This window comes from Castanea sativa, chromosome 10, assembly GCF_040712315.1.
Source record: "Castanea sativa cultivar Marrone di Chiusa Pesio chromosome 10, ASM4071231v1".
Lineage (NCBI taxonomy): Eukaryota > Viridiplantae > Streptophyta > Magnoliopsida > Fagales > Fagaceae > Castanea > Castanea sativa.
Genome location: NC_134022.1, coordinates 8,677,016 through 8,691,215, shown reverse-complemented (window position 1 = coordinate 8,691,215; position 14,200 = coordinate 8,677,016). Strand labels below are relative to the sequence as shown.

General features: G+C 36.5%; 1 protein-coding gene across 2 annotated transcripts in view; it reads right to left on the bottom strand.

Annotated features, from left to right (window-relative positions):
• LOC142613577 (uncharacterized) overlaps positions 1–14,200 on the bottom strand; it is a 47,829-nt gene that overhangs the window by 14,911 nt on the left and 18,718 nt on the right. The window contains exons 13-22 of one of the 2 annotated variants that reach the window (XM_075785971.1): positions 8,105–8,353; positions 7,852–8,007; positions 7,120–7,257; positions 6,771–7,016; positions 6,249–6,376; positions 5,722–5,845; positions 3,070–3,231; positions 2,835–2,982; positions 2,643–2,743; positions 1,921–2,082 (exon numbers count right to left, since the gene is read on the bottom strand). In XM_075785971.1, the coding sequence (XP_075642086.1) occupies positions 1,921–2,082; positions 2,643–2,743; positions 2,835–2,982; positions 3,070–3,231; positions 5,722–5,845; positions 6,249–6,376; positions 6,771–7,016; positions 7,120–7,257; positions 7,852–8,007; positions 8,105–8,353 (1,614 nt within the window). The remainder of the gene's footprint in view (positions 1–1,920; positions 2,083–2,642; positions 2,744–2,834; positions 2,983–3,069; positions 3,232–5,721; positions 5,846–6,248; positions 6,377–6,770; positions 7,017–7,119; positions 7,258–7,851; positions 8,008–8,104; positions 8,354–14,200) is intronic. The other variant, XM_075785972.1, reaches the window with a different exon arrangement.

Sequence of the window (14,200 nt, the reverse complement as noted above, 5' to 3'; positions counted from 1 at the left end):
TTCGATGACAACCAAGACTGCCTTGCCAGCAGCCTAGGAGCCCCATGACGGACTGCGGCATAACCCAACTTACTCCAAATAAACCCAAGACCATAGACCACAAATCCATATCAACCAGAAAATGAAGAAAGAGATGGTCCACCGATTCACCATTACATTTGCACATATAACACCAATCCAATATCCAAACCTTCCTTTTTTGTAAATTGTCAATCATCAAGCATTTCCCTAAAGCAGCAGTGCAAACAAAGAAAACCACTCGAGAAAGGATCTTTCGCTTCCAAATACTTTTCCATGGAAAAAAACTATCATTAGAGCCCACTAGTAGTATATAATAATCCTTAACCATGAACCCCTTATTTCTATTTGGTTTCCAACACATCTTATCCTCATCAAACGCCCTTATTGAGGAGCCATATATGGTATCCATGAAGCTCAACACAGCCTCTAATTCCCGAGCGTGAACACCCCTAAAGAAACTTGCATCCCAAAAAATGACCCCATTAGTGAACTTCATAAGCTCAGCCACACTTGCCTCCTTATCTCGGCAAAATCTAAACAATTCAAGATAGCTGGCTGCAAGAGATGTTAAACTTGCTCACTCTCTACCCCTTTTTTATGAAAGCAGGAAGAACTATTAGAGCTAGAGTTCAGATTTAGTTCATCATTGAAAGTTTGAGCATTTCTCTCTAACATAAAACAGGAGAACAGTTTTCTAGACCTTACAACTCTCATGATAGCCAAACTTCCAACACAAGTATGAACACCACCATTCTAGGCATCACCAATGCATGCCAAACAAGGATAACAATAGTGACCAAAGTCTCCCACCAGGATACAATATCGTAGGAGATGAGCTACTGTCGCATCACCTCCCTTGCACAGGCAGCACACCAGCACCAGACTACAATAATTTCTCCTCCATCAGATTCTCAACCATCAAAATTTTACCAAGCAGATGTCCAAGCAAAAATAAACAAATAAACAATAAAAAGCTTTTGGGACCTTTTAACTCAATATACTCTTTTAGGATTCCTCACACCTATAGTCCCTATTATCATGCTTTGTAGAAGGAATGAACCACAAACCTTCTATTCCTTTGTTAGCCTCCAACACAATTCATCCCTACATCCACTTGAGTTAAGAGTATCAAAAATCAAACGTGCCTAACTCCCACTCTGGAAATGACTGCATCAAACCGGTATACCAGTGTCAAACTCCATCACTCAACAACCTCAATAAGAGGCAACAACACTGTCCCTAAACTCAGATATGACAAACAATAAGTATATTATCTCCAGGGTGCATATGTGAAATGTAATTTGGATTTACTACATCAGGGAATGTGACGATAACCCAAAGAAGAAATTAAAGACCGCCAATAATGCAAATCAAATTCAGAGTTGTTGACTAATTAAAATGAACAAAACCAGCTAAGCCGTATGCCAAGAGATGCACCTCCTAAGCTACATGAATTCCTATACATGTAGCTTAGGAGGGAAGAAACACAAAGACACTGAAGTGGCAATGCTAGAAAGATCATCCACTCCTTTGACAGAAAGGATCCATCAAAGTGTCAAACATTGACCCCCATAAGCATAGACACAAATTTCAAAAATAGTTTTTCTTTGATAAGTAACAAATTTTATTAAAAAATAAATAAACCCAAGCACACAAGGGATATAATATGGGTACAAGATAATCAACCTCTCAGGTAACGACGATCAAACATATCTAAAAGAGAAGAACAAGAAAAAGATTTCAAAGCTAGACTCTAAGCAAAAAAATTTTAAAAATACAATTTAGCTTTGTAAATAATATTTATAAGAGACTGGGAAGAGTGCATGAATTATAGAATGAAAGAACGTTAGACAAAACAAAATATCATTAGCAATTAGAAAATGCAAAACAAGAAGCTACCGCAGAATCAAGAAGCTCCAGAAGAAATAATTTTCCAGACTCCAAAGCAGCAAGGCAATCTTCAGTTTCATTTGCAGATCCCATCATATCAGCCAAGTCAGCTAGCTTGTGAAATAGAACAGAAACAGACACACGTCCATACAACTCTGTGTTGATAAATGCCTGACAAGAAAAGCTACCAAGTCATATTGCAAATTTGAGAAGTTCTTCAAAGAAATCTAAGTTGGATCATTATGTATTTGTAAGTAACCACCAGCATCAATAAAGCATTCAACTTGCCTTACTTAAATATTTGCGTTACAAGAAGCTAATTACCTCGTCCCACCCAACCCAACCATATAAGTATATAACACACCTTTCAGTTTTGAATTTAAATATAACCCACAGCTTATAGTCTTATGACCGTTTCAATGTGATCCATTATTTAAGACAACAATGGAAGAAAATTAATTGTTTTCTTTCAAGATAAACACTAAGGTCTCCAACAACTCCACATAAGTGGTCCAGTTTTTATTTTTAAGGGTAAGTCTCTGTTTTCTTTTTGTTATCCCTATCCAGTAGTCTCTCTTAGGTGAAAACCTAATTTACTGAAGACATTTCCAAGTTATCCCGAAAGCACCAACAGAATAATGTCATGATCAATTGTAGTTCACTTCAAATGTAGAATGATGCACAACATGTAATAAAGTGTATCAGATAACTTTATATATTGGATAGCTTACTTCAGTCAGCTCAAAGTCAGGGTTTTTTGCCAATAATGATACTTCAGTCCTCGCATCAAAATTGTCTGCTAATTCAGCTTCAAACTCCTCATCAAACGCAACTGTAATAGAAATTCACTTTTTATGTTACAAAGCAAGGATAACTATAAAACTATGGACATAAGACATGGACAAGATAAGCATTGAACACACCAGAACCATACAGTGACAGCAATTTCAGCTCTTTCATGTAGTACTTAATAGTCTTGGGGTTCAAGAACCAAAGCCCTGTCAAGTGTAATGCTGCAAGGCGAATTGTACGAGGACTTTTTTTACCTTCCTCAAGAACTTTTTCAACAAACTGCAACAAAGACAAGATAACAGTCGTAAAAATCCTGTAGGTAATTAGCACACCCATAAATGAGAGAGAGAGAGAGGGACCACACACCCACTTCAGAGGACCAGGTGCATTTTCAGCTACATGCATGCTCTCATCACTAAACACAGAAGAATGCAAAATAGAAGACAGAAGTGCAGCAATAGGTGCAACCCTCCGCTTGTTGCAGCTGACATGCAATATCCAGGAGGCACGAACCAAATGCCACATCATCTGAATCATATTTTATTGAGAATCATAAAATGATTCATAAACAAGGTCTGCAAATAAATGAAGAAAAATAATTTGCAACAAAGATTGAAGTGATAATTATAGATGGACACTGGACACTGGTTGATATTCTATTAATTTTCTTTTGTTGATGAGATGCTACAACTTTATTGGAAGAGAGACAGACGCCAATGGACCAAGTCTCCAGACACAAGTGATCTAAGCCATGAACAGGGGAAAAGCTGTCAACGAAATAACAATACACACCATCAATGGGAGCATCCTCTAAAGTCCATAGGCGTTAATCCACCTTTGACACCATTAGAAGCAAAACTTTTACAATCAAAGAGAAGCATATGCCGTGGGCTTGAGAACCTACTTTTGTCCATCAAATCACTCAAACTGAATATACCCAAACAAATAAAGGTTGAAATCTTAACCCAAGAAGCTTTCACCAACCACCACCAACAACCCTCACAGCAAAATTGAGTCCCCACCATGACAGCTGGACTCAGTTCAACCTCAATAAAGTTCAAAATTTTAAGTTGAGCAGGGCATCCGCATTATTCTACCAAACGAATATAGCATAAAGTATATATTCTATGCAACAACAATAACAACAAAGCCTTAGCCACAAATTTTTGGAGTCCACTATAGATCCTCATCAAATTAGTCAAGGTCAGCCACACGTATTCTTTTCCTCCATTCTATTCTATTTGAATTCATACTTTTTATTACTTCCTTAATTGACATGTCATTTTTTGCTACTTCTGCTGACGCTATTTTTGGTCTTCCACTACCCTCTTTCTTTTTTCTTTTTTTAAGAAGAAAAATTTTATTAAAAAAAAAAAAACTATTTCATTCAAAAGATCACAAAGCAGCCAAAAAGTACAAAGGAAATAACAAAAACTATATACAAGAAAGAAGTGAGTCTATAAACATCGGAAGGGAATCACTAGATGTGAGGCCCCAAGCCCGAGACCAATCAAACAAAGAGCCCATAAACGAGGCAAGAAGCTGATTCCCAAGCTCTCCACATCCTCAAATGTGCAGCTCCAAATGCACCACATTAAACACAACAATGTCAAATTTCAAATATAAGACGAGTGCTTCCCCAACCAACTCCTCCATCCAAATAGAAGATCTAGCACCCTTCTTGACTTTCCCTCATCTTTTCATTAATAAATAAGCAAATTTCCTCATTTCAAATATTCTCTTTCCGTCTATTTCTATGTATCCATCTTAACATTATCATTTCAACTACACTCATTTTCTGAATATTTTTCCTCTTAACAGCCCAACATTTAATTCCATTGAGCATAGCTTGTCTTGTAACAGTCTTACAAAATTTTCCATTTAACTTGATAGGTATTCTATGACTACACAATACCCCAGATGCGGATCTCCACTTCATTTACCTTGCTCTTATCCTACAATTCACATCATCTTCAATCTCTCCATCTTTATGAATTATTAATCTAAGATATCGAAAGATTTCACTCTTTAGTATCTCTTGACCATTGAGCCTTACTACCCCTTCATATCTGTCTCTACTTTTACTAAACTTAGATTCCATGTACTCCATTTTAGTCCTACTTAATCAAAAGCTTTTAGACTCTAGGGTGTCACGCCAAATTGCTAGCTTGGCATAACTCTACTTCTAGTTCCATCCACTAAAACTATATATTCTACAAAAGGCATTCACTAAGGGACTTCTTCTCAAATCGATTTAGTGAGCTCATCCATCACTCATGCAAAGGCATATGGACTTAGTGTTGATCCTTGATGCAAACCTATAGTGATAGAAAACTCACTTGTGATTCCTCCACTTGTTCTCACACTAGTTACAGTACCATCAACTTCATATACTTTACGAGATACTCCTTTCTTTTACAAAACCCACCTCATAACCTCTCTAGGCATATACTTTCTCTAGGTCAATAAAAACCATATAAAAATCTTAACAAGCCTCTCTATGTTTTTCAGCTATTCTCTCATCAAAAGACCCCATCTAAATTTATGAAATTCCTCATAATATAAGAGAAATCTAAGTGCTTTCAACCATGAATTTTCAGGAAAATAGCTATGTTATGTTGAGGAGGGGGTCACTTTTGGAGACATGGTATTGGTGTAAAATTGAGAAATGAACCAAGAGCTTTCTAGCTCAATTGACATTTTCTGGCGTTTCTAATAGAGACATCCAAGGTTCAAAAACCCCCTCCCCAACCATTGAATCATCAAAAAGAGGGAGATGCTTGTGGTTAATGGACGTCAAGATTGGTTCATACAGGTTAATCAATCTACTCATAAATGACATCCACACTCTACTATTTGTTACTGGAAATCAACCTTGCTGCATCAGGGCAATCACAAACATAAGACAACTTGCATGATCAACAATCAAAGCACAAACAAAGTCCATGCACATCAAAGCATCAATAATAGAAGAACATGCACATAATCCCAAATTCAGCATGGAAGTTGTGAGTGAACCTGGACATCCACACCATTGCATGAGGAAACAACTGAACCAAACTTTCCTCTAGAAAAAAGCCCCAAAGCCAGTCTGACTGATCTCAGCATGGGTAAAACAGACACTTCCCCAGCATTCTCAAGGCTGCAAATTTATTTTGGGGTGAAGAGTTAAAAACAAAGGGGAAAAAAACCAAAACAGAACAAAACCTTGCAGAATAGCAGTGATTGTAACCAAAAATTTCATCTAGAAGCCAAATTTGGAAATTAATTAACAGCAGATGCAGACCAATTCCCTGTTAATGAGAGAAGCCAGGTAGATATTTTATAAGAATAAAGCAAGGATAATCGAATGTGCTAAAAAAAATTTGAAAAGATATATAAAAAAACAAAGAATTTGCATAAATAATGAAAATGGAAATGAGGATTGCCCAAATAACTACACCCACCACCCCCAACCCCCTTACAACAAAACAACAAGCACAAATATTTAAAAGAAGATAAAAATAATTAATAGTTGTGCAAGTAACCTTTGTATCATTTCTCACCTCTCAACAAGGTCAGTGAAAATCAATCTGAGAGTAGCATCTGAGAAAAAGCTGATACTGTCCTCTACATTAAACCCGTCCCCGTAAGCATAGCTTGGAATTGTCAAAAGAGATTCTAGGCAAAGCCACTGAACAAGTCACAATGGATAAGTTAACAACTTTTCATCATTCTATGACATCATATCCACATGGAAAAATGCATTCTTCTTGTGTGCAAACTAATTTACCTAACACAAATTAACAATACACATAGAAATTCATAATATATGCATGACACTGAAAAGTGGGAAAAAACGTTAACAATGAAAGGGAGTGCACAAGTTGATCACAATTACAGCAAAAAATAATAATAATGAATCAATAATGCAAGTCTAACACAAACAAGAACAATATGGCCATATAACCCCCTTTATTACAATTCAAATTTCAGATCCTATGACAAACAGTTTAGGGAATGCAAAAAGAAATAAACAACAAAGGCAATAATCAACAACAATAGTTTAGCAGAAGACAGATCCATACCTTCCAATTCATTAGAACTGCCCGACGGCTCCTTGCCAAAACTCCAATGGTAAGAAGATTATTGATGTTTTGAAGAAAAGAAAGAACCAAGGAATCTAATAGAGGTGTGCCTTCTACTTTAGGTAGCAGGAATTTATCATTTTCCCTGATGGTATCCAAAAGTTGAGGAGAAAACATGGACACTAGTGCTTTGAGAACTGGAGCTAATCCTTCATATGCTGCAAGACAGATTTCTGCTCCAGTCTGCTTTGGAGCTTACAAATTATCACCCATAATAAATGTACTAAATCTTTATGACATAAACCTGAATACACTTTAGATTAGAAAATCTATAAAAATTGCAAAATACCTCCAAATCACAAGATGGAGATGAAATAGTTTTTAAGAAGAACTCCCACAAAAAGCTGAAAGCAAAATTTAGTACAACATCACTCTTAAACTTTGCACACCATGATGAGATAGCTGCAACAGACTTCATGGCTGTTACCTGTTTATGCATACAGAAGGAAGACAAAAACAAAAAATAAATGACCAATAAGGAGCACTCAATAAAAGCAAGTTATATTAATGTAAGAGGCAATGGATTCAACAGTTAAAAAAAAATTACATAAAGACACAGGCATGTACAAAACTGAAAACAAACCAATTTATATATAACTTCTTAACTTACCTTCATAGAGCAAAATAGAAAAGAAGTATCAGCAGATACGTCAGATGAAATTGAACAAAAATATGCATTTAAGGTTTTTTTTTTCCCATAACACAATGACCAATGTTGTTGAGATCATCATTAAAAAAGATAGGACTCATAATATGCATAAGCTGAAAATCTATATTAAATAAATAAAAATAAAAATAAAACTACACTAGAGCTACCAACATATGGTACCTAAATATAGAAACTTGACAAGATTAATTACTACATAAATAATATATAAAATGGCTAAAAAAGAAATATTACTTATAAAAAAAAATATCAAGTTACCACGCATGTGGCATGTCTAAATGTAACTGTACATTCTTTTTCATACTAGATCAAGTATATAAACCCAAGATAAGTAAAGTGCAGAAAGATTAATACAGCTTGCAGAACAGCAGTGGTGGTTGAAGATGACAACCGCCGTTGACTTGGGCCTCCAAGTTTTCCTCTCACAGAACTAGGCAGAGTCACGTCCTCCATCATAATGCTAGATGAAAATATGGAACAAGACATGTTTGCAAATGAAATCAGTTCCTCCTGCAAGACAGATATAATTTCAGTATTACATTAACATCAATGACAAGCACATAACATACTGCAGAAACGTTTACTTGATGCAGTTAGTTCTAAATACCAATATATGAAGAAAAGTCTTGACAAACTTCTCAAATAAAATAGACACTTCTCCATTATTCAATCGAACCACTGTCTCAAGCATGCTAAATTCTGATTTGCTTCGAACTTTGGTACCACATTCAGCTGCTCTTTCCTGCATTATTTGAAGCTCCAGAACCAAGCTCAAGGTTATGATGAGAAACTTCACAGGTATCCACTCCATATCTTTATTTTGTTTGCAAATATCAGTTCCATAATTTTGAATAAACTGCACAAATAGCTAAACCATCAGAAGCTTGACAACAAAACCTAACTACAGCAAATTAGGACCACGATGCAGTTAAGCTGGAAAAATCCAATAGACATTGTGCAGAGTATATAGACGCCAAAATGAACTGAACAAGGATAGAGAGTGAGACTTAAAATTTTTAAAATCATTAGATATTCATGATTCAAGAAAATAACCATTGATGTGTTGATAGACTTGATGCCCCTATAAAGTGATAATTGTTCACACACTATAATATCCATGCACAAGAAAAAAAAAATGCTTTGATTGGGTAACTTCGTTATTTTACTATGGAGTTGTCAGTATATTTCTCTTAGTTTGGGGGGGATTTTTAGAAAAAGTAGGCTAATAACTTTCTTCCATCAGATAATACAGTTGCCAATATGATGTACATTCACAAAGGGACTACAATTGAAGAATCAAATTTTCAAATCTAGGATTCAACTTATTGAGCCATTCACATAGAGCACATCCAAACTTTTTAAATCTTTAGAACTCGATAACTCAGAGATTAAAAATTTGGGGGATTTGTGTGGCTCAGCATTTTAAGTCAATCTAATGTTTATGCTTCTATATTATGAAGGATATATGTGACATTAGAGTTATATTATTAATTTTAGAGCACCAATAAACTTGTCTTGAGGGAAGTTTAGTAAGAAAATTAATTCAAAACGGATTAGAAGATGAATTTGATGTTGTAAACTTTGGAATTTGATATGTACTCTTCCATTTCCTTCTGTTATTTCCAGGGGTTATCCTTTTGTATACGCCCAATTAACTAAGTCACCCCCTTTTGTGGCTTCAATATATTTATACTTATCAATAAATAAGAAATCAAGAATGTCGAAAAGATATATCAACAAGATACAAAATGAATCTGAAGGTTTTTCTCCATGAGCTTCATGTTGCATTTCTGCTGTTCATTTTCACATTCAACATGACTATTATTTATAAAGTTTATAATATTCCACTAGCAACCTATGAACAAAAAAATATATATTTGTGAAGGATAGTAAACTAATATCCAATGGAATAAGAATTATGAAAAACAAAAAAAAAACAAAACAAAAATTTAAGAGCTTGACTATAAATTTATCTAGCAAACAAGAAAAATATAAAACATCAACCAAGTCCTAGTCTCACATTTTTTTTTTCGGGTCAGCCATGGATATGGTCCTCGACAAATTAGTCAAGGTTTCCACATTTATTATTATCCTTCATTCTATTACATCCAAGTCCATACTCTATGCTACTTCCTTATTTGACATATCCTCTTTACTACTTCTACTAATGTTATATTTAGTCTTCCTCAACCTTTTTTTTTTGTTTCCTCAACTTGAATCAACTTACTCTTTTTCACAAGCGTGCATTATTTGCTTTCTTTTGAACATGACAAAACAATCTCAAGCAACTCTCCCTCATCTTTTCATCAATAGGAGTCACCACCATTATCTTTAAGTGAATTTCATCACTTTGAATCCAATATTTTCATGTATTACCACTCATATATCTGAACTTTCTCATTTTATGAATATATTACTTTTTAACTGCCAAACTCAATGTCATAGAGCATATTCAGAGAAATTTTTTATGGGGATCTTCAGAGGAGTGTTTCAAATATCCTTTGGTGGCTTGGGAGAAAGTGTGTTTGCCATTAGAAATTGGTGGTTTGGGGATCAGGAAGTTAATGCATTTTAATAAAACCTTATTAGAGAAATGGTTATGGAGGTTTGGACGAGAAGGCACTCATCTTTGCAGGAGGGTTATTGCAACTAAATATGGAGAGGGTCTAGGGGGGTGGACTACTAAAGTATGTAGAAGGGCCCACGGACGTGGTCTGTGGCGTGGTATTCATGATGGATGGGAGAGTTTCTCCAAACATGTGGCCCTAGTGGTGGGTGATGGAACTCATACTCTATTTTGGCATGATAAGTGGGTTGGGGATAACACACTAAAAATGCTCTTTCCTCAGTTGTATACGTGTTCTAATGACAAGGAAGCCTGCATTTCTGATGTACTATGCTACCAAGAGGGCAAAAATGATAAAATTTGGAATTTGAGATTTTATAAGGATTTTCATGAAAGGGAATTAAAGGCTGCCTTTTCTTTGAGTTCATTCAATCACGGATCCCTAGGGATGTTGGGAGTGACACTTCTCATTGGTGTCTCAATGGGAAAGGTAAGTTTGATACTCGGTTCTATTACAATAACATTCAGGGTGCATCTGCCTCCAATTTTTTGTGGAAGGTGTTTGGAAAGTTAAGATTCCTAAGAGGGTGGCATTTTTTGTGCGGACAGCGGTTCATAGGCAGATCCTTACAGCGGTTCATAAGATTCCTAAGAGGGTGGATAATCTAATGCTTAGGTGGTGCATTTTGGTGATACGGTGTTGTATGTGCCATCGTAATGAGGAAACTGTGGATCATCTCCTCCTCCATTGTCCTGTAGCTCACTCACTGTGGGTATATATGTTTCGGATATTTGGGATCCAATGGATCATGCCAGGCTCTTTGGTAAGCTTGGTGTATTGTTGGAGCTATTGGCTGGGAAAATTTAATTCAAACATATGGAATATGGTTCCTGACTGTTTGATGTGGATTGTTTGGACGAAAAGAAATCGGCGCTCTTTTCAGGATACTGAGAAATCCTTGGTTCAATTACAAGATCTATGCCAAAAGACTTTATTTGATTGGTCTAGGTGTTGGGGCTTCTCGGATTGTTCTACTATCTTGGAGTTTATTTCTTCTCTTAGTATTACACTTTAAGTTTTTCCTTGTAGGTTGATACTGATTGTTTATTTGTTGCATTTCCTTGTGTTCACCATCATGAACACCTTGTATTTGCTTTCTTTAGTTTTACAGTTTGTTTAATAATACTCTTATTACCTATCAAAAAAAAACTTAATGTCATAGAGCATAGCCGATCTTATAGTAATCTAATATAATTTTCCCTTTAACTTAATAGGTGTTCCACAATCACACAATATGCTTCTCCATTTCATCCACCTTGCACTTATCCTATGATTCACATCCTCTTAAATTTTTCCCTCATTAGAATTATTGATCCAAGATATCAAAAGTTCTCACTCTTTAATAACTCTTGACCATCAAGGCAATAATCAAAAGCTCTTGCTCTCTTACAACTCTTCACCATCAAGCCTTACTATCACTTCATCCTTGTCTAAATTTAAGTTCCATGTACTCCACTTTAGTCATACTTAATCAAAAGCCTTTATATTTTATAATGTCTCACCAAATTTCTAACTCAACATTAACTCCACCTCTAGTTTTTTTGATAAGTAATAAAGATTCATTGATATTAAAAAAAAAAAAAGTCACCCAAGTACACAGGGAGTATACAAGGAGGAACAAATCAAATACGAACATTACAAAAGTCAAGTAAATCCAAAATAGAAGAAAAAGGATGATTTCTCCACACTGAAAACCAGTCAAGTAAGGTTCGGAAAAAAAGAAGCTTGAGATTAGGCATGGAACTCTCGATGTCTTCAAAACACCTACTATTTCTCTCCTTCCAAATACACCACAACAAACAATGAGGAACAGCCTTCCAAATATCTCCATTACGATGGCGACCAAAACAACCTTGCTAGCAAGCCAAAAGCCCAACAACAGACCTTGGCATAACCCAACAAACTCCAAATAAACCGAAAACCATATCCCACAACTCCAAGGCAACCAGGCAATGAAGGAAAAGATGGTCAACACTTTCACTATTGCACTTGCACATATAACACCAATCTAGAATGCAAACATTTCTTTTCCTTAAATTGTCAATAGTTAGACATTTTTCCAAGGCTGCGGTCCAAACAAGGAAAGCCACTCTAGAGGGAATCTTCTGCTGCCAAATGCTTTTCCAAGAGAAAAACTGTTCACTATGGCCAACTAGAAGATGGTAATAAGCACTAACCGTGAACCTCTTACTCTTACAAGGCAGCCAACAACTCTTGTCCTCCCTGATCCCCCTTACTGGAGTGCTATAAATGGAATTGATGAAGCTCCTGAAAGCTTCCAATTCACGATTATGCACCCCCCTACAAAACTGAAACTCTCAATGGAGGACTCCATTGGTGAACCCCATTAGATCCGCCACAGATGCCTCTTTTCTACGGCAAATCCAATATAATTCAAGATAGCGGTCTGCGAGAGAAGAAGTTCTACACCAATGATCTAGCCAAAACTGCACTTTTGATCCATCTCCAATATCATACATAATAAAGCGAGATAAAGAGTGCCACCCTCGTCTAATATTTTTCCACAAACTAACTCCATATGGACCAGAGAAAGAGCTAAAACACCAACCACCCCAATCACAACCATACTTCACCTCGATCACTTGACGCCATAGAGCATCCCTTTCTTGCCCAAATCTCCATAACCACTTCCCAAATAAGGCAACATTGAAGGTTCTCAGGTTCCTAATCCCCAACCCACCTGAAGAGAGCAGAGTACACACCGAAGACCAATCAACCAGATGAAATTTGGGCTCATCTCCTAGACCACCCCACAAAAAGTCTCGTTGAAGTCTAGCAATTCATTTGGCCACAGAAGCAAGAATGGGGAATAAGGAACGAAAATAAGTAGGAAGATTAGAGAGAGTGCTTTTAATTAAAGTGACTCTACCTCCCTTGGATAAATATAATTTTTTCCAACTTGCTAATTTTCTTTCCATCCTTTCAAGAATTGGATTCCATATGGACCTGTCCTTAAATTTTGCCCCCAAAGGAAGGCCCAAGTATTTCATTGGGAGGGACCCTTGTTTGCAGCCAAGGACAGCCACCAAAAGATCCATATCCTGAACTGACCCCACAGGCACCAGCTCTGACTTACCCAAATTTACCTTCAGACCCAACACAGCCTCAAACCAAATGAGCACCATACGGAGAATCAGCAAATGATCAATATTAGCATCACAAAAAATAAGAGTATCATCGACGAAAAGGAGATGGGAAATCATCAAAGGTCTTCCAGCAGAAACACCAACACTAAAGCCTGACAAACGACCTTCATGGACAGCCTTATCCAACATTCTACCGACGACTTCCATAACCAACACAAATAACAACGGGGACAAAGGATCACCTTGCCGCAACCTCCTTGAACTTCCAAAAAACCCATGGGGAGTACCATTAATAAGGATAGAGAAACGAACCGTAGATACACAAAAAGAAATCCAACGCCTCCACTTATTAGGAAAACCACAACGCTCAAGCAAGTAAGAAATCCCCAATTCACATGATCGAAGGCTTTCTCTATGTCCAGTTTACATAACAACCCTGATGACCAGACTTCAATCTACTATCAAGACATTCATTAACAATAAAAACGGAATCAAGGATTTGCCTATTAAGAACAAAGGCATTCTAAGGAGCTGAGATGATCTCTCCTAAAACCATGCAAAGACAACTAGCCAAAACTTTGGCAAGAATTTTATAAACCCCACCCCCCCCCCCCCCCAACAAGGCTGATAGGCCGGAAGTCCTTTACTTCTACTGCTGCAACTTTTTTAGGAATGAGAGCAATGAAGGTCGCATTCAAACTTCTTTCAAACTGACCAGTATCATGGAAATGGTGGAACACAGTCATAATGTCTTATTTGAGAATTCCCCAGCAAGCTTGAAAGAAAGCCATCGAAAAACCGTTAGGCCCAGGAGATTTATCCCCATTAAACTCCTTGATGACATCAAAAATCTCAGATTCTTCAAAAGGTCTCTCTAACCAATCCACATAATCCCTAGAAATTCTAGGAAAATCCAAAACATCCGGGAAAGGATGCTGCTCTTGCTACTTAGAGTATAGGTTCATATAG